Consider the following 20,408-nt stretch of genomic DNA (forward strand, 5'->3'; position numbering starts at 1 on the left):
ACTCTGCCTTTTAACAGTCCTCTCTCTGTGTCTTTCTCTCTGTGTGTGTCTCTCTGTGTGTCTCTCTCTGTGTGTCTCTCTGTCTCTCTCTGTCTCTGTCTCTCTGTCTCTCTCTGTCTCTCTCTCTCTCTCTCTGTGTGTGTGTGTGTGTGTGTGTGTGTGCGCGTGCGTGCTCATGCATGTGGGAGAACACATATGCATGTAGACGGTGTTTACACATGTATGGAGGTCTAGTGTCATCTTCTAGAATTTAGTCTTTCTCTTTTGAGACAGCCTCTCATTGGCTTGGACCTTCCCAATTAGGCTAGGCTGCCTGGCCAATGAATGACAGGGATTCACCTCTCTCTATCTACCCTGTGCTGTGATTACAGGCACGCCACCATGTCTGGCTTTTTGTGTGAGTTTCGGGGATCAAATTCAGGTTCTCCACACCAGTGCTTACCAATTGAGCCATCACATTTGTCTGTTTTTTGTTTGTTTGTCTGTCTGTCTGTCTGGTATGGTTTCCAGGGACCAAATTTACTCTTCCACTCCAGCCCTTACCAAGGGAACCGTTCTCCCTGGCCCTGAACAGGGGTTTTCAGAGCCATTGCTGCTAAACTCTGGTTCAGAAACATCCAGAAAGTGTCATCATGGACTGGGGTTCGCAGGCCTGGCACAGAAGGAAGGCTTCAGTCTCGTCACAAAGCCCTAACCCTGACAGCGTGATGAAGACTCTGAAGAGCTTTGTGTACAGCTCCTTCCACGGACGCGTCATACTTCCATGCAATCTAATGGGGTAATATCCACAGAAGACATCTGTTTTGACAGTCGTGTTCTTTGTAACTGATGCATGGAATCGTGTGTATCAGACAAATTAAACTCGGGAACATGGGTGGCCCCGCTTAGTGTAAGTAACCAAGGCTCTCGAAAGTCAGACTCAAGGACTCTTAACTTCCTGTCCACATGGGATCCGCCAAACACTGTGTCACATTTTAAAAATATCTTCACACTTTAGATTTCACGACACCCCATGAGCAGATGAAATTTAGAAACATTATAACTCTGACCCAAGGACCTTGCATTCTAAAACCCCTTTTTCTCATGGTAAAAACTCCTACGTGGGGCAGAGGAGATGGCTCTGTCAATAAAACTGCCTGCCTTGCAAGCTCAAATACATGAGTTCCAGCTCCAGAATCCACTTTAAGGAAACCAGAAGCGGTGGTGGCACATGACCGCAATCCCGGCACCAGGGAGGAGACAGGCAGATGCCTGCAGCTCCCTGGCCAACGAGTCCAGTATAATCAGTGAATACTCATGTAATGAAAGGCTTGGTTTTAAAAAATAAAAGGTTAGTGGCACTTTGGGAATGATAATCACTGGTGTCCTCTGGCTTCCACACACATAACATACATATATACATACACATACTCATGCATACACACGCATATGCACACAAAAATATCACTGGGCTTGGGCCGTGGGTCAGTGAGAAAATGCTTGCCAAGCATGCGTGAGGACCTGGGTTCCACCTTTAGTGCAGCAAAACTGAATCAATAAACAAATGATCCCTCACGAACGAGGCACCAGGTAAGTTTTATTATACAAAAAAAAAGCATTGTGCTTTTTTATACATAAGCTATGTGTGAGTTCATATTTTAAACATCAATGCATAAGATTCATGCATTTAAAAAAGAACATAGTGGTGTGGCGACCTATTGCCTCAGGAAATAGACAGTAAATGAAAGACTGAGAAGACATCAAGAAGAAATCCAACAGCTGAATGGAATGCTCTGGGAAGTGCTGGCTCATTCCACAGTGACAACAATAAGCAGAAGTAGCTATGCCCAGCATGGCTCACATCCTCCTTCCAACCTTGTGTGAGAGCAACACCAGAGCAGACAGCCAACTGGGAATGACTGGGGGCAAGAACAGTGCTGAGCTCAGGCCTGGCATTGTATGGTCTCAGCCACTTCCTGTGGCAAGAACTGTCTTTCATAGGTAACCATTTACAGATAGAGTCCTTTGGTTGGGTACAGTCCCCACATATATAAGAGAAAATTGGCCTCAGGACCACGCACAAACGTCACACAGGATCCATTCCCTCATATAAATGGTTAGGTATTAGCATCCATACCCCACAGATTTGTCATCCTGGGTTATGTATAACACTGGGGCCAATGGAAACATCATGGCAACAGTCATCAGGCTGTACTGCTTATGGAATATAAACTGGGGGTGGCAGGAGGAGGGAGGAATCCTGGCTAAGAACAGATGCAAATACCGTTCACTCGTCTCCATCTGTGGTGGGCTGAAGCATGAAAACACTGAGCCCTCGACTGTGAGGGACACAGAGATGTCTCCAGATGTGAGACCCTGGGGCCATGAATGCCCCTCACAGAAATGAGTCTGGGCTCTTCATGATGGTAACGTGGAAGAGGAAACTAAGGTGAAATGGAAGAAAGGTCACTGGTATCTGATATTGTCCTGAGAGCTGAAGGTAAGAAGGGGGTTACAGCATATATCAAGTGACCCCAAAAGGGAGTGCTGGGACACTGTCTCCAGGAAAAAATTTCAAAAAAGTATAAACAATAAGAAATGCAGAATCAAGTGTGATGGCATAGGCACACCACCAATGGCTTATCGCTGGGCTACTCACATAGTTTCTAGGGAGTTTTAAGGACAAGCAAATGATAAAATGTTAGAGGAAAGGGCAAAACACGAGTTTCACCTAGAAGTACCTAGAGGAAAAATGGCTCTTCCTGGGATTAAATGGCCCTGGTGTCTCCTACCCCTATCATCACTACAGTAAGTTACACACCTTCCCCGACACCCCTACAATGCCCCTGTCCGTGTACACACAGCCATGAGCTGCTGTGGTGCCCTCACTTTATGGCCAGAGAACCCTGTGCATCAGAGAGGGGCACATCTGGAGCACAAGGCTCCCAAAGGGTGGGGCTGCTGAACGCCTCTTTTGAAGGGTCTGTCTGAGCCCACACCACTGGACAGCAAGGCCATTCTACTATCAAGAGTCTTGTGAGTAGGAGAGTGGCTCAGGCCATAGGAAGGGCTTATGCTCCAAGCCTAACGTTATCTGCTACCAGAACCACTGGAAAGAGCCATGCTGGCAGGAGGCCTTCGTCCTCCTCACAGATGCGAAATATTTTGTAGGGCTATACTACGAAAATTAACTCAACACTCCAAACATTCTTATCCACACAATAGGAAAGTGAGCCATACTAAGGCTCAGCTGGAGATGAGTCTAGATCATAAGCATATCTATTCCCAAGAGGCTTACAAAATCCTGCCTCCCACGGGGTCCTGCTCTCTTCCCACAGGATAAGAATGAGATTGGTCCCTTCCGCAAAGGCAGCTGTTGGAAACTGCATAAAAACCTACGATGATCTGCGAATTGTCACAGGAAGAGAAAGAGGTGTTGCTCTTACCTAACCAACACTTATCCAAAAATCACTGGCTAGACATTTGTGGCTATCTAAAAAATAGCAGAGACTTAAAGCTGTGATTAGGCAAGAAAGACAGTAATTGAGTCATCAGAGAGGGGACTGGGCTGGGTCCTCAAATTATGAGTGGAAAATTACAAAGCTATAAAAAGCAGGGAGGGGAACACTTCCATCAACAAAGCGACAAGAGGCACAGCCCTCTGAAACTAGCAGGGATTGGTGTGGTGGGCGCTGTCCGTGGTCCTGAAACACGGTCCACATGGCTCTGAGGCTCTCCCCAAAACCTGGAGATCCCTCTCTCCCCTTACCTCATCCAGGATTGTGGATCCTTACTGTTCTTCTTTCTGGACTGGATGGAAACTTTTCTGTTTCTACAACCTCACAGACATAAGTTAAAATGGCTTGTTCCATGATGGATGTCATCGACTTCAAGAACTGCCAAGTCTCCCAGCACCCTTTCAGCATCTTAATTCTCTAAATGGTGGATATGGGGCCCATGTCCAATCCCTCTGGTGCACAGCTTGTGCTGAAATTAGACCTGATGTGGATGGCTGAGTGTCACCACTGATCCTTGGGTCACAGATTCTGGGAAGGCTCCCAGATACATAAGCAGGAAGGTCAGGAAAACAAAGATCAAGGTAACTGAGCAGTCACTCCCAGGAGACGGGCGGCTTCCTTTTGGAAGGGAGAGCATGAAAACGAGCCTCAGAAATCAGAGAGGCCCCACCATAGAGAAAATACACCTGTCAGGAAATGAACACAAGCATAAATGGTTTCTCTTATGGAAAGAGGGAAGTTGACTCTGGGATTAGAAAGTTACCAACTCTCCAAACTCTACCAGTGAACAAGGGTCATGTTCAAAATTCAAAAATCCAATAGGGTGTGTAGGTGTTTACTCACTCAATCACAGAAAGAGAGGCAGACAGAGGCAGACAGAGAAAGACAGAGACCAAGATCATAACACAGCACCAGGACTCCTATATGACCTCCAAACCACTTTGGGGTGATCTGGTAAAAATTTCAGCCCAAACGCTTTTAGAAAAATTCTTGTTGTCTACATGTAACAAATGACATCACTAAAAATCCCCAGGTCTCTGGGTGTCAACTCTCGACAACAGGTCGTGATTTTCATTCTCAATCATGTTCCCCAACCCTGGCCATGCTTCATGATGGGAACAGGGCAGCCCAGGTGGCTTCAGACTAGCCTTGAGGACAGATTTGACCAGTAAGAGGAGAGACTCTGATGCATGAGCCAAGCAGGGCTTTCAGATGCAGTTAGTTCAGGCTAGCCCTCTCTAGTCTAATGACATGATGACCCAAGTAAGTAGCGTGTGGCTCAAAATGAGATGCCAGGAGGAACAAACCTGACCCAGACAGTATCCCAGAGAGAATCTTGATGAGTACTCATGACTCTTGATGCAGCAAGTAAATACTCGCTTCTGTGAACTGCAGAGTGTGGCTGTGTTTGCTATACACGTACAGCCCAACCCCACAGTGAACCAGCACGCATGACGGCTGTGAACTGAGCAGCCCAAATGCTTCACATTGACACAATGAGGTTGTATTCTCAATAAGTCACAGCCTCGGCCCCTGCGTACCTCCCACCAGGTTGCCTGGCAGCAGCAAGTGCTACTACACAGCTACGCACCTCTGTTCATTCATTCACACAAAGTCATCTCTGTGGCAGCCTACTCACCCATAGTCAGGAAAGATCCAGGTAGTGGAAACCGGTGTGGAACTCAGTCTAATTAGCACCAATTTACCCTTCCTTTGCCTGGATGGAAGCAGCACGGCATTTCCTTCTTGAATCAGAAATGTGGGTGAGCCCCAAGGAAGAGAGCTTAGCCCTGTTTCCATGGCAACTTCCATGCAGGATCTCATGTCCATCACTCTGGTCAATGTTCAGGAAACACTCAATGGCAAAATATCTGATTGTAAAATGGCGTATTCTCCAGGGACTCCAGTGGGCAGGTCCTCCCTACTGTCTGCAAAAGACAGCAGTAGCTAAATCTACACGGGCCTCCATTTTCATTTTTAACTCTTAAATTCCCATAGGAAGCCAGCGTAATTGCTACAAATGTGGAAACTCTGAGAAGCTGAGTCATTTGCTCAAGTCACACATCCAAGAGACGGTGCCAGAATTTGAACCTCGTTCTACTTGGCACCTATATTGTAACTTCCCACTCCTCTGACTCCTGGGGGTTATCTATAAGTAAGAGTATCTTCACTGCCCCTAATGATGGCCTGGTGCTTGCCCACATCATATGGGTTAATCAATAATAGAGCCTCCACATCTGTTGTGTCATCGTCAAGGGCACCCCTCATCCCATGCTTCAGCTTAATCACTGCCAGGAATGTGGTCCAAGAAGGTAAGGCACAGTAAAAGGCTTTGGCCATTTTGAAGGATGCTTTCTCTGGGAGTCAGACACTATGCATAGACCCTTACTTAGCTAAGAAGTGCCAATACCTCCTGTCCTCATATCACAGAACACGTATGCTGCTAGAGAACAGGACTCATCTTCTAAAGACACCATGCAGAGTCCAGCCACCCTGACTCTATCATGTGTGTATGTCTAACTGTGTTTCAGTACCCATGCATGACACAAATGACATAGGTTCATCTGTGGAAAACACATGACAAAGAATCCAACTAGAGTCCTTCTGTGGAGAGCTGGATCATGCTAAGATGCGTGTTTTCTACTTCAGATCCTTCAGCCTCTCATACCCTCTCTTCATCTGTCCTACCTTCTGTCACAGAACACCTGAGACTGATGGCTTATTAACCAGTAAAAGTTTATTTTGCTCATAATTATGGAGACTAGAAAACCCAAGAGTGTGGTGCCAAGCCTGTGATGGAATCTCTGTTACCGAGGAGGAAACAGAAGGGCAGGGGAGCATGATCAGCCAGAGGTGCACACAGCTCTTTCTTGTAACTAGTCCATCTCTGCACTAACTACACTGATCCACTCAGAAGGGCGTGGCCTCATGGCATCACCACTCTCTGTTAGGCCCACACACTGGTTATTGCCTGTGTGACTCGTGCCCAACACAATGCACAGCAAATGAAGCTTCCAATGTGGCAAACCATGGTAAACTGGGACCCTAGAGCTGTCCACTTGAGAAAGGTCCCCACAGATACCTGATGCTTCCTCCTCCTGCTGCATCTGTCCTGGCTGGCCCTCACAGCTGTCTCTCTACAGCTTCTCTTGTTTCTACCACATGACAGCCAGAGTGACTTTCTGAAGCACATACCCAATTCTCACCCCTCTTTGTGATTGTCTCCTCACACAGAATGAAGCAGGCTCCTCCATGCCTGACTACCCTTTGGTGTTGCCAAGACATACCATATTTACCTATTAACACCACCTGTGCCTCTCCCTGGGCCATCTCTGAAGGATGGGCCACTTGCCAAGTCCACTCAGCCTACACATCCCAGCCTTCCAATCTTCTTCCCAGTAGCCTGACTCCAGCACCATATGGAGCTCTCCCTAGTGTGAGGCTAGCACTTCTTGGCTAACACATCCAAGGTGCTCCATATTTTAGCTCAGCTTTATCTACCTTATTCCCTAAGAAAAGGATCCTTCACTTGGTGCCAAGACCATAGCTTAGCCCCCATTTTGCCTCTGCAGGCTTCGTCCCTCCTCTGTAAAGGGAAGTAGTCAGAGCTCCAACCTTGCAGGGTCACCAGGATGAGGTCTAGAAGAAGCCTGGAGGCTGCCCACACACTGAACGCCAGCCTAGGAGATCCAAGATTTCGGGCCATGCACCTGCATTCAGGCATTTGGGGAAGTAGGAAAATTTTTCCTTTTTTTTAAATTTAAAATTCAGTGCCAAATCCTTCAAGTTTTATTTTGGATTCTTATTGCTTTATGTGCCCACAAATAAAGCTCAGTTTAAAAAAAAAAGTGGAGGAGGGAATGCTGTAGCTTTAATGGTCAATTTGGTATACCCTATAGTCATCTGAGAGAAGAGTTTCAATCCTCAATCAAGGGATTGCCCAGATCAGACAGGCCTGTTAATATGTCTATGAAGAATTTTCTTGAGTGTTAACTGACATGGAAGGGCCCAGCCCACTGTGGGCAGTGCCATTCCCTAGGCAGTTTCTGGTGCTGTAGGAAAAAAAAACAAAAAACAAAACTAATCTTCAGCCTGTGAATGACTCAGCATGCAGTGTTCCTCCGTGATTTCTGTTGTGCTCTCTTGCCTGCGAGTTCCCTGGTTCGAGGTAATATTTTATAAGGCAGCAACCAGATCAGCCTTTGGTTTGATGCTTTGGTTCCTGCCCTGACTTCCCTCATAGATGGACTATGACTTGGAAGTTTAAGCCAAACAAACCCTTTCCTCCCCTAAATTGGGAAGAAAATGTTGGTTAGAGTGTTTATCACAGCAACAGAAAGCAAGCCGGGACAGAGAGGAAGAGAAGCCAAACACGATGCTGTTCTTAGCACAGAGAATGAACTGGGGTGGTTTGAGAAGGTTAACAGTCTCTGAGAGCAGCAAGAGGGCAGAGGAGTGGGTCATTTCTCAAGCCAAACAAGGGCACTTCACAAGAGAAGCACCCTCACCCCTAAGTATAGCTGTCCCAGAGCAAGTCCAGCTGCCCTGTGAAGTGTGCCCCCTGTAACTGTCAAGATTCTAGGAGAAGGTATTTGGAATTCCTACACAAGCTAGGAGAATAAATCATGTTGGCACTTTCTTACACAAACACGGAAAACCTCCCCATCTTTATAAGGTTCCCTTCAACTTAGAGGTTACAGAATTCAAATATTTGTATAGGATGTAGGGCTTGAGCCTTTGGGATCTATTATGACAAAAAGCACATTTCCTCAAAGGATATAACTGGGTGGCAGAGTCCTCTCTTAGTATGCATGACACTCTGGGTTCAATCTCCAGCAACACGCATGTCTGCACATGCGTGCGTACCACCCAGGTCTGAGGGTAGGTGCCCCATTCTTCAGGCAGCCACCCTTTTGCTCTATGTGGTTCTGTATCAGATCCATTGAGTCAGCCTTGGGACTGAGCCAGTTCTGACACCAGGTTATTACTGAGTCAAGCCCCTGGGAGTCAAGGGTCTCAACTTGACTTGTTAACAGTTCTTGAGAGCACGCGGTCCATTCTTAAAGCCAGCTAAGCTCATTGGCAAAGCAGATCTGCCTTCTCCCTACAGCCCAGATTCCACTCTAGAAGAGCCTTCATTTCTAAAGCCCTTCACGCCAGTCTCTCTCACTTCGTGATGCAAACTAGCTCAGAGCTAAGCCCACAGACAGGGCTTAAGGGAGAACCACTGCAGGAGAAGCTAAAAGCTCACTCAGCCAAGAAACAAGGCTTACCCTGTGGACTCCCCTATCCACCTACACAGTAGAATCCCTTAAATGAATGGGCAAATGCAGGGTGCTCTTGAAGAGAGGCTGAGAAGGGGAGACTCTCCTAGTCTTCCACGTTCTTATGGTAAAGTGGAACATATGGACATGAGAAACTAACCAAAGAGCTCACAGCTCCCTACCCTGGGAAGAAGAGTGTTCTTTAGAAAATAGAGGTCTTGCTGGCAAAGGCAGAGAGTTAGGGAGGGTGATCCTGATCTAGGAGAGTGCTCTGGGTTCCTGCACCAGAGGGCTGAGTAAAGTCTATGGGACTGGGAGCTTCACACAGCCTGGCACCAATGTGCTACTTTCATGTGGATGTGTGCACATGTCCATCAGTTACGTGTGTGTGGAGAGTCAGGTGCTGATGGGGGATGTCTTCCTCAATGGCTCTCACGGAACCTGTAGCCCATGGATTTGGTTAGGCTTTGGCCAGTGAACTCTGGAGATCTGCCTGGATCACCACCTGGTGCCCCACACAACCCCCAGAGCTGGAATGGAATTACAGATAGGTACCTCCTAGGGTACCGCTTTTTCTCAGATGTGAGGGATACAGACTCAGACCCTCAGGCTTGTGTGGTAAGCAATTTACCTCCCCAGCCCCACTCGTGTTTGCTGAACGTTCTCCCTCCCCAGTTCATGAATACACCAGCACCAATTCACGGTCGCATTTGCTCAGAGCAAAATTTAGGATTTAAACATTATAGCTATCCAGGGAAATGGTTCTCAGTCTCTCTAACTGGAAAACATAATCAAATAGTCTAAAACCTAGCAGCATTCCTAGAGGGTTTAAATACCAGATATCACCAGCTAGCTGGGCAGCCATGTTTCCTTGTCTCCTGGAGTTCCTTAGCAGCCCTGCTTGTACAGGCTTACCCTTACCACCACCCCACTATACAGTGCCCTGACCTAGTTCTCCTGGGTGCTGGGAGGAGGGGGATGGTCTCTGAGGCTCCTTTGTCTTGTCAGCACCAGATGTCTCATTTTTGCTCACAGCAGGAAACTGGGTTGTACTCGGCACCTGTGAGCGCTCAGGGTTCTGCAGACAGATGTTGCTAAAACAGTCTATAAACCCTGTCACTGACCTGTAGTCCAGCTAGAGATGGTTCCAGCACACCGCTCTGCTCCCACGGGCTGAGGAATGGTTTACTTTTTCCTTTATACACCATCTCCTCTACACCTCCTCATGGTTCCCTCTCTACCTGACCCATGCCTCTCACCCTCATTCCAACCTGTACTGTTAACCACCCTCGGAGCAAACCCCACCTATGAACCAGCATCTTCTCTCCATGTCTCTTACATTTCCATAATGAGCTTAGCATGAGTTTCAACAGATGATTACAAGCATCTCGTCCCACACCAGCGCTGGCCTGTGTGAGCTCTGGTGACCTCCAGGAAACTGACTCCAGGTTTAGACTGACTTTGGGCTCAGCACCATGACTTTAACTATGAGACAAGCCATGATGGAACAGAGAAGTTCCTAAAGACCTTGTAGGCTGCTGGCCTGCATGCTCTGCTCCTCTTTCAGCCCAGGTCTCAATGTGAAGAGATACTCGGGGTAGATGCAGCTTCTAACAACAGCAGCAGGGGCAAGGTTACAGCTTGTGGCATGAGCGAGATCTCAGGGTCACGTGCCATTGCACTGACCTGTACGCTGTCCCACAATGGTCATGCTGATGGCTAACCCACGTGGTGTTTACTCTGTGCGGATAGTAATCTCAGCACCCTACAAGTTTCTTCCGTTCGTGATGGGGGTTGACTGTTATTGCTTGTGTCATTTCACCCACGTGGCCATAGAGAAAGGCTGGTGAGTGGAGAGACTGTGTGAGCCCCCAGGAGTCAAACCTGTAATTCCACCGCTTCTTCCAACACACCATTCCCCCAGCTCACAGGCTTCCGTCTCCTTCCTATGGCCCGCAGGGTGTCAGAATGCCCTGTAACATCGATCCCCAACTACCTCATCCATTTCACAGTAAGGAAAAGAACTCAAAATGGAAGAGAAGGAAGTGATGTGCCCAAGGTCAGACATCTTGGAGTCCGTGACAAACTTAGAAGCTGTGTCATTTCTGCTCCCCAGCCGTTCAGATTTCTCTCAGGTACCTCGAATTCGGCTGCATAAAATCCCCCACCTTCCTCCCAACCCGGACCTCACCTGCGCTGTTCCAACTTCTCGCTTATGCCACTGCGAAACCCATGAAGCCTCCTGTTGCTTCTGGCCAGGTCCTAGTCTCAAGTTCCTCTGGCATGTTCTGATCCAACCTGTGCTTATTTCAGATGTGTGCACTGCTGGCAAACACCGGTGGTTAGGTTCCCTGCGCAGTCACTATGCGAACAATATTGGTCACTAAGGTGAGTCAAATTTTCATTTCCTCGGAGTTCATGAGTATGAAGGAAGAAGCTATGTATGGTACCAGCAGTTCTCAAACTGTGGGTTGCAAACCCTTTGGGCTCAAATGACCCTTTCACAGGGGTCGCCTAAGGCCACCAGAAAGCACAGGTATGTACTCATGATTCATAGCTGTAGCAAAATTGCAATTTTAAAATAGCAACGGAAATAATTTTATGGCTAGAGGTCATCACACATGAGGAACTGTATTAAAGGATCGCAGCATTAGGAAGGTCGAGAACCACTATATTAGACACTTGCTATGGGCCAGGTACTCTTGAGTGTGTGACATTGAATGTTTTCCATGATTTGAGTATTGGTCAAGTCTGCTTTGTAAAGAACGTATGAAATAATTGTTACAGGGCATGGTGGTTCGAGCACTCGGAAAGCCTCAACAAGAATATCAAAAGTAGAGGCCAGCCTGAGCTACAGAATAAATTATAGACTAGCCTGGACTACAGAGTGAGATCCTGCCACAAAGATGAAGGTGTCACTGTGCTGTGACACTGTCCTGCCACCTTTGTGTTCCTTCTGAAACTCTCCTTACAAATTTGTGTGTAATAAAAAAATATTTTTTCCTTAGACTTTGACTCACTTCTCTGTGCCCATGAACTGGACATTAGTGAGGGTTTCTGCCTCTGTCCTGAATGGCTGGGGCTTAGGTCATTCCCACAGAGGCCCCGGTGCTGTCCTTTGCTCCTCCCGGACCCTCAGTACTGGTGCGACTTCCAGCCCATTTGCCAAATTGTACAAGTGCCCGAATCCTTTGTGCAAAGACTCATGGGATAAATGAACATCTACTCTAAATGAAGGTCCCCTTTGGGACCTTCATTTAGACCTGCCAAATGCTTCACAGGTTTGCTGGTTTGTTTGTTTGTTTGTTTGGGGAGTGGGTTTGATTTTCCCCATATGATATATAAAATTAAAGTCACAACCTCAGCCCAATATAAGTTTCTCCCCTGTCCTCACTATTTGATTAAAGATGCACACACACTCGCTTATACACCATCATATAATCACATATACAAACACACACACAAACACACCCACCCAGTGATTTTCTCAACATACAGAACAGCCCATTCACTCTGCCTGCTTGAGTGTGAATTGAAACGTGAATTTTTTTTTCTCCGTAGCTCGATGCAAGAACCTTGGTGTGCCATTACATGCCTTCAAACCTCAGTTTCCTCTCTGGGACACGATGGTGACTGAAAGATAACACACCTAGGCTACCCTCTTCCCATAGTTACAGGATGGGTGGGAGATAGTAGACGTCATGGAGACTGCAGCAAGAGCTGTGAATTCTATTGTTAATAATAATTAGAAGCTCGGTAGCAAGCTCCCTGACTCCCCCATGCACACAGCTGAACGAGCATCCCCTATTCTGTGGCTCTTCTGGGGACCAAGAGCTGCTGCAGGGCCAGGGATTCCTGTGCCTTTGTTTGCTGAGAGCCACACCCATGATACTCTACTGGCTAAACACAGTGGGTATCTGTAAACAGTTTCAGCTATGTTAACCCCCATTTGTGCTCTTCGTTACAGAAAAATCCACCCTCGAAAGAGCTTCATCAATATTTTAAACAGACCCTGGAGTAGAGACTAACTGTATCTCATCTTCCTTCTCCATCAGGTCAGCCTGCCCATACTTAAAAGAAGAAATGACTCCACATCGTAACCAACTGGAGTAGAGCATTTTCCTAATTTCATCTCCATGTCTGCCCATAAGGTACCTGGCCTGGGTGAGGTACCCTGCTCTCTGTTCTGGTAAACAACTTTGAATTCCCCCCTGAAGCCTAGGTCTTCATCTCTGTGGATCTCTCTCCCCATAACAGAGATGCAGGGGCCCATGGAATGATCCAGCACCTTGCAGGCGGGACCTGGGACTGCAGTTGTGCTCTCTGTTTGCTTCTGAGGCCTGCGCCTCAGGCCTCTCCTCAGGCTGTTGAAAGCACCTTTGACTTTCCCAAGGTTTGCTTCAGTGTGCGGAGAAGCCACACGGCAGCGGACGTGGAGATCCAGAATGCTTGCTTTCCTTCTGCCTCCTCCAAAAGCCATCTCATTTGACCCCTGGGCTCTACATGCCTGCTGGAGTTGCCCGCAGACCCCTTACTCCCCTTTACTATACCCACCACCATTTATGAAGTAGCTGTGACTTATTGCGAACTACAGGAGCTAAGACTTTCTCCTTTCCCACCTCCCTGTGTCCAGCAGAAACCAGGTACTTTTTACAAAGTTACCCAGTGACTGCTAGGGAACAGTTGAGAGCTGTGGCATTTTAAAAGGGACCCTGATCCTCATCACAGTGTTTGCACTGTTAGCAAAAGGTCTTCAGCCATAGGAAGGGGCTTACAAGGTAGAGCTATTCACACCCAGCCTTGCTATTTCTTTGTGGTTGGGATAGGCAAGGTACGCCAAGGAAACAAGTGCCCTCTCAGGGGTCTCCTTTTGCATACGAGATAGCCTTTGTGCATCCCTCCTCACCATGCTCACTGGAACCACTCCTGCGGTTGATGGAATGTCTCTGCAATTGTCCCACAGGTCTATTGCCTGCTTTGCATATAGGATTAAAGCAGCAGAGAGGCCATGCCTTTCTTAGGTCAAACGTGCCAACACACTAACAGCTCTGCCCTGGACGGCCTGGCTGTTCCTGAGTCTTGTTGAGGACGTGGGAGGGAATCTGCTATGGATATCGAAGCAGTGAGGCTCGAAAAGCCACCCTAGCAGGACACATATCCACAGCCATCTGGTATAAAGGCCGAGCCCCTCGTCTCCACTGCAGAAGGTCACAGCAGGATGGCCCTGCAGCTCAACAGACTGAGAGCCATAGGACTGACTCCAAAGGAACTCTTCCCAGAGACCTGCCTGGCAGCCATCTGTTGAATTTCAACCCGAGACACCAGTGCCCTGAAGCTCAGATCCTCCAGGAGCACAGAACACAGAGGGACCCTGAGCTATTGATTCCTTGCTCCCTGCATCAGCCCCACCTCATCACCTGCCTCCGTTCTTCTGACAGGAGCCTTCTGACAGGAGCCCACGGTCAGCCCTCTCCAGCAAGGACCTGTTCAAACAATCCCAGGCTCCTCCCTTCATTGTCAGGCAACTGGATCTCACAGTCCCTCCGAGACATCTCCTATGTCCAGGGTTTGCAAACTGGATGGATATGGTTCAGTCTCCAAGCCTACTCACATCTAGAGGTGGGAGCTCAGCAGAGGTCAGTTTGGAAGGGGTAAAAGCCAACCAGTGCAAAACACAGGTGGGGAACCAGGATTCCTCTCCCCCCCTTTTCTCGACCATACTCACAGTCCATTGGCTAACCTTCCCCTGCTTCATAACAGTGCTTCCCAGGGAAGCCCTCCCCGGGGCCATAAAACTAACAGGGTCACACTGGAAGTGTGAATAGGGAAAGTCAGCACCCACCTCTAACTCAAAGCTGCCTTCCTGGAGGGGCTCTGGGGCTGTCTTTGACCCTGAACTCCACAAGCTGAGTCTCCACCCTCCTATCTCAGGGTTCACCCAGGAGGATATGAGCTATGGGAAGCCCACCTGCCAGAACCTGGATGTTCCAGCATTGCCACCCCGGTCTCTGCGCTGCCAACTCTAGGCAACTGTTTGCTGGTTCTAACACCAGGCAGGAACTCGATGGAGGATGTAGTGTCTGACCTCATCACCCTTAGCTCCCCGCCTAGACAAAGCTTAGAGACCGGGCCTCCTTTGTTTCCGGCCACACCCAGGGACACGGCCCAGATGTTCAGTCTACACTACCACTAAACCTTCGCGCTGCTCAGCCTCTGCGGTTAACCCTTAAGAAGCCGCGGCTTCCAGTGTGGACCACTGGGCTATTCTTAGCTGCAGTGAGGTGTGGGAGCAGTGCATCCATCCATCATGGCGCAGCTCCAAGTCGGGCCTTCCACCCCATCCATAAGCAAGGAGTGCAGAGCTGCATCTTTTTCCTTCCTCTGAAGGCTGCAAGGTGCAAGGCAGGGAAGCCGCAGGGGCCAGGTGCATTAGGCCTGGCACACCCTCTCTATCCCAGCGTGAGGCCGAGGGAGGGGGACTGAGGCCCCGCGCCCCTCCCTCTTTTGTTCAGCTCCGCATCCTCCGGTCCACGCCATCCTCCCGGCACACGCCACCCTCCCGGCACATCCTGCGGAAGGAGGGGGCTTCACGCCCGCAGAGAGAGGGACTGGATACTCCAGCCCCGCCCTGCCATGCGGGGCTCCCCCTCATTGTCCCCAGAGGGGGAGGGGGAGGCCTCGGCGAGACGGGCCCCGCCCCACTCGCGGCGACGCAGGAAGCCTCCGGGGGCGTCCCTGCTGTACCCCCACGGGTCTGGACCCTGATGGCGACCACCCTCAAGCCACAAAGCACTGCGGCAGGGTGGGGGCGCTTACGGTGATGTGCGGGATGCTCTTCTTCCCCTGATGAGACATGGCCCCTCTGGAGCCCTCCGCCCGGCCGCTGGAACTAACGTCTGCCTGGAGCTCTACCCGGGTCTCCCGGCCGCGCTACTCGTTGGAGCTGCGACAAAGGCCCGGGAGGGACGAAAGAAAGGACAGAAGCTCGGCTCCCACCGCTGCCCACTCCCCGCTGCTCGGTCCGCCGCCGCTGCTCCGGCTGCCTGCACCGCCCGGCTTGGCAAGGAGGGCGGGAGGAGGAGGGAGAGGCTGGGCGAGAGGAGGGCGCTGAAGACAGACAGCTCCTCCCGGTGGCGGCAGCAGAACCGGATTCGCCCCTTTCGGCTCGAACCAGGAAGCGCTTCCCTTCCGATTTCCCCCACTCCGCCCCCGACCCCCGCCCCGCGCCCTCGCCTAAGCCCCGGCCTCGCTCGCACGACTATAAGATGCTTTTCAGTGGTGTTTTAAAAGCAAGAAACAAACAGCCTTTGGACGCGCGGGCAAAAGCCGTGGGCAGTGCCACAGGTGTCTCTGATCTTTGTGTGTGTAACCTGTGCTTGGGAGGAAGCGTGGGCCAGGAGCCAGCACCCACCCTAATTGCTAGAAGCGTCCTTGGCCCTCCACAGTCGCACTCAAGGATCCCCACTGGCCAGTCCTTCCATGGTCTCCGTTTTTCCATCCCCTTTCCCATATTCAAATCCAAGTCTTCATTCATGCTATTATCTTGAATAGCCCACCTCAGTTAAGGAGAACTCATTTTCCCAGCCCCATCTCCAGGGCCTTCACCTCTTTACCCTCTCCATTTCCATTCCCAGGCAGAGGCAAAGCAGCAGAAAGGAGTAGCTGCGAATCCATGGGTGACCCTTCCTCTGCTCTCTCCTCTCAGTGGCTTGTCAATCTGGCCTGGCAGTGAAGGCTTGGAAAGCTGACCCACTGGTACTAACTAAGGTCTCTACAGCTCTAGGGTCAGGGAAGAAACGCGATTTTCCTGCCTATCATTTGAAGTGTTCGAAGCCCGGGGATCCCGATGTGGCTCTGGGACAGGTGGGCAGGAAGCCAGGGACAAAGCTTGCCAAACTTCACCAAGAGGGGACAAAAGATGAACGAGGGAGCCCCCAGCAGGCCTCAAAATACCGGGCAGCTGCCCCCAGGCAGGAGCAAGCCATTTTCCTACCAATGAGCTCATTTCCTGCCTGCACACTCCCTCCACTGACCCTGTGGATAGAATCACTCCACCACTTCCGGGTTGCCAAGGGAGGCGAGGAACAGAAAAATCTCGGGACCCCGCTGGGGCCTTTCGTCTTCCACCACATGGAGAAAGCCAGTTCCTAGTCCGCCGCAGGAGACCAGGAGGCATTATAGGCTCCGAGAGAATAGTTTATATTCAGAAACACTAGTCTGTGACTTTCCCCTTTTACAGACAGGACACTGAAGCTTGTAGAGATAAAGTACCGCGCATTTGCAGAGACAAAATAGCGTAAATTAACTGCCGCGGGGCAGCGTCAGGAAGCGGGTTCTCTACTCATTAAGTCCTGCCTGTGCTCTGGCCCCTAAATTCTCATTAATGACCGGAAGCTGCGGATGATCGCAGCACACTTCTGTCTCCGGATTCCCTTCCTCGGCAATAAGTCAAACGTTCCAGCACCCCGGCATTCCCTGGGGTCAGTCGGGGGGTTCTGGGCAGGCAAGCTAGAGAGAGGGGCTGAGCCACGTGCAAGTCAGAAGGAAGAGTCCTGATCGCTACTGGCCAAACAGATTGCTGCTCCCAAGCAGACTTCGCCGGTACAAAGCTTTACAGCCACCAGCCTCTGGCAACGGCAAATGTTGCGCCTGCGCTGTTGAAACCCCACCTCCCTCCCAGGAAAAAGCCTTATGGGCGGGGGAGGGGCCCGGGCACCCTTTGCAGGAGTGGTTAAGGCTGGTCCTAGATCCCTAGCCCTCTGCAACCCATGCCCTGTGGTCTTCAGAAAGTAAATTACTCCATCCAGCGGGGCCGTGATCTCTTCTACTCTAAGTCCCTACCAGAGAGTGCTTTGGGAGGCCTCGAACGCAGCCTTTTGTCAGGTCCCTAAGAAGTCGGGGAGAAAGGACAGAGGGGAACCGGGTGGTAAGAACACAGGAGCAGCTGAGGCAACTAGGGTCCAGAAACACTAAGGCACAGCTACCGGGCCAGCCTTAACAGAGCTGGGGACAAAGCTTGTGTGAATGACCCTGACCAGTGCCGCGAAGCCAGAAGGACAGCTCCAGGCCAGTCACAAAGAGCACTCGCCACCGTGGTATTCCCTTTGAGGGAAGCCGAGAGCAGACTGCCACTCCCGGGTCACAGATGAAGACAGCTTAAAGAAGGTGAAACATCTCGACAGGTTCCAGGTAGTGGCTGGGTTTCTGGGCCCTGAAGCCTTTGGTGGAGCTAGAGAGCCTGTTTCCCACGCGAGGTCGTACTACCAAGGAGGAGATAAAGGGATAGGGAACTGGACTCTGGCTAGTTCCCTGCTCCTCGCCCCCGCCTCCAGCGCCCAGGCGGCAGATTCAGGACCACGGAGAGTTCCCGGGCGGAGGACAGAGCTGGAGAACACCGCCCATTTTCTTCTCCTCCAAAACGCCTGTCCAGATTACAGTCCTGTTCAAACTCTTCCTCCCTCTGAGTTCACTTTGTGCCTCTCATGGTGTTAATGGAAAGGACGAATTAATTAATTAATTAAACCGAGAATGATGATAAAACTCCATAGCAAGCATTTATTGATCACTCTCTACCTGATTGAACTTAATTCTTGAAATGAGTCCACAGCTCTCCCCAGCGAGGGAACTTCTGGAGGGTGGGGTCAGGCTGCCTAGCCAGCCCAGTCCAGAACTCAAGGGACAGCTCCCAGAGCTGTTCCAACTTCTGTTTCCCAGACACGTGGCTCTGACCTTACCCACCCTATTCAGGACTCTTCTGTCTGACCACCCGTGTTCCCTGGTAAATTCCAACTTAGGGTCGATAACCTATAAGGCCCAAGCCCTGGCCATGTCTTTCCCTGATGTCCCTCTTCACTTTCAGAAGTCAGGGAGTCCATATGCCTGGGTTCAAATCCCAGATTCGCCTCCAGCGTATACATCCAGGAGAGGAGTGTCCTGAGCGATTTCTTCCTGCCCACCTTCTAAATCCTTAACCACATCGTCCCGCAGGGAGTGACGGGAGCATCTATATGGACAGAGTCATTCCGTGAACCTCTCTCTGAGCGGGTTACAGCCTAAGCGTTCCACAATCAGTGAGTGAGCGAATAGATAGATGGAGGAAGACAGAGAATGCCCCCCTATTCACAGAACCCCGGAAGGAGAACGAGGCTTAAATTAATTTTACAGGTCCCTTAGCGGCAGCGGCAGCTGCCGCAACTTACTTCCCTTCTCAGAACCTGGCTTTGGCCTTCTGAGGCTATGCTGGCCAACCCTGGCCTATCCTAAACCTCTCTGAACCTCTTGCAGGATGAAGTGGGGGAGGGGCCGTTGCAGTCCCCCAGAACCTGGTGGCAGCGGGTCCCCACACTCGCCCTCGCGCCACCCAAGCACTGGGTCTCCAAGGGCCCCGCCCCCCCACGTCTGGCCCACGTGCCCCGAGGGTACCTGGCCATTGTCCCGGCCGAGTGGTAGGTCGCGGGGCGCAGGACATCGGATGCGCAACGCCGGCGGTCTGTCATCGCGATCTCCTGGCGAGCTGACAGCAGAGCCCGAGGGCTCGCTCACATCGCTGGCCGTGTCCTCGCTGCCGCCAGGGCACGGCAGGCCCACGGCGTCGGGCCGGCCAGCGCTGCGTGGTGTGCGCGCGGAGCCGCGGCGGCCCACGCTGTAGGCGTCGAAGTCGATGGTCTTGTTCTCGTAGGCTCCCTCCACGGCGGCGAACATGCCGCCGTACTTCTGGCGTGGGGTCTGCGCCGCGCTGCCTGGCCGCGCCAGGTACACCGGCAGGTCGTCCTCCGTGTTCCATGCTCGCCGCCGCTCCGCCATCCCGGTCTCCGGCGGTCAGCTCTCGCTACCGCTGGCTCCGCGCTGAGCGCCTCGGTGCGGGCCCGCGGCGGCCCAAGCGCGACTGCGGTCGGGCAAAGAGGGAGGGAGGAAGGGCCGGGGCGTGGCCCGCAAGGGGCGGGGCCGGGGCGGGGCGGGGCGGAGCCTACGGTGACCAAGGCCAGCGCCACTGCCAGCTACAAAGGACCACGGAGGCGGGGACGGCGGCCGGGGCGGGGAGAATGGTGACGTGCGGTAGCCGCAGCGCGGAGGGCGGGCAGCCGAGCCGCAGTGCCCTGCACACACCCGGCTCTCCGCCTCCAGAAGGAGCGCAGGGCGCGGGCAGAGACGGGGTGGGGGCCGTGCGCCAGTGCACACCACACATACACACATATGCACGCACGCGTGTACACACGGTGAAGCTTCACCTCGCAAGGGAGAGTTGCACAGACATCAGCCTGTCTGTACATGGTACATCTCCAAATCAGGTACCTCCGCGCTCCCTCCAGACAGCAGGGACTCCATAGATCACACACACACACACACACACACACACACACACGCTCGCGCTCACACACGAGCCCGCGTACACCAGAGATTCTGTCAGGCAACCCCACGCATCATCAAAGTCATACAAAAATTAAATGAACTTAGATGCACAGTCAGAGACAGACACATCCAACTCCCCATTAGCTCACTTGATGCTACTACACTGATTGCCTAATAGGATCTGGCGCTAAGATAGTGCTGGGGACTGGACTAAGAGTAGAATAAAATCCCTGTTTTTTTTTTTTTTTTTAAAGGCTAGCTTTCTAAATGATATGATAAAAAAATGCAGCCTGCAGAA

At 51.0% G+C, this 20,408-nt stretch overlaps 1 protein-coding gene across 2 annotated transcripts in view; it reads right to left on the bottom strand.

Annotated features, from left to right (window-relative positions):
* Window positions 1–19,653, bottom strand: part of Crmp1 (collapsin response mediator protein 1) — a 45,471-nt gene extending 25,818 nt beyond the window's left edge. Inside the window, exon 1 of one of the 2 annotated variants that reach the window (XM_032915972.1) lies at window positions 19,184–19,653. In XM_032915972.1, the coding sequence (XP_032771863.1) occupies window positions 19,184–19,564 (381 nt within the window). In that variant the 5' untranslated portion in view covers window positions 19,565–19,653. Of the gene's footprint in view, window positions 1–15,577; window positions 15,830–19,183 lie in introns of those variants that run through there. The other variant, XM_032915973.1, reaches the window with a different exon arrangement.
* Between the last annotated feature and the right edge of the window lie 755 nt (window positions 19,654–20,408).

Source organism: Rattus rattus, chromosome 11 (genome assembly GCF_011064425.1).
Source record: "Rattus rattus isolate New Zealand chromosome 11, Rrattus_CSIRO_v1, whole genome shotgun sequence".
NCBI classification, from domain to species: Eukaryota; Metazoa; Chordata; class Mammalia; order Rodentia; family Muridae; genus Rattus; species Rattus rattus.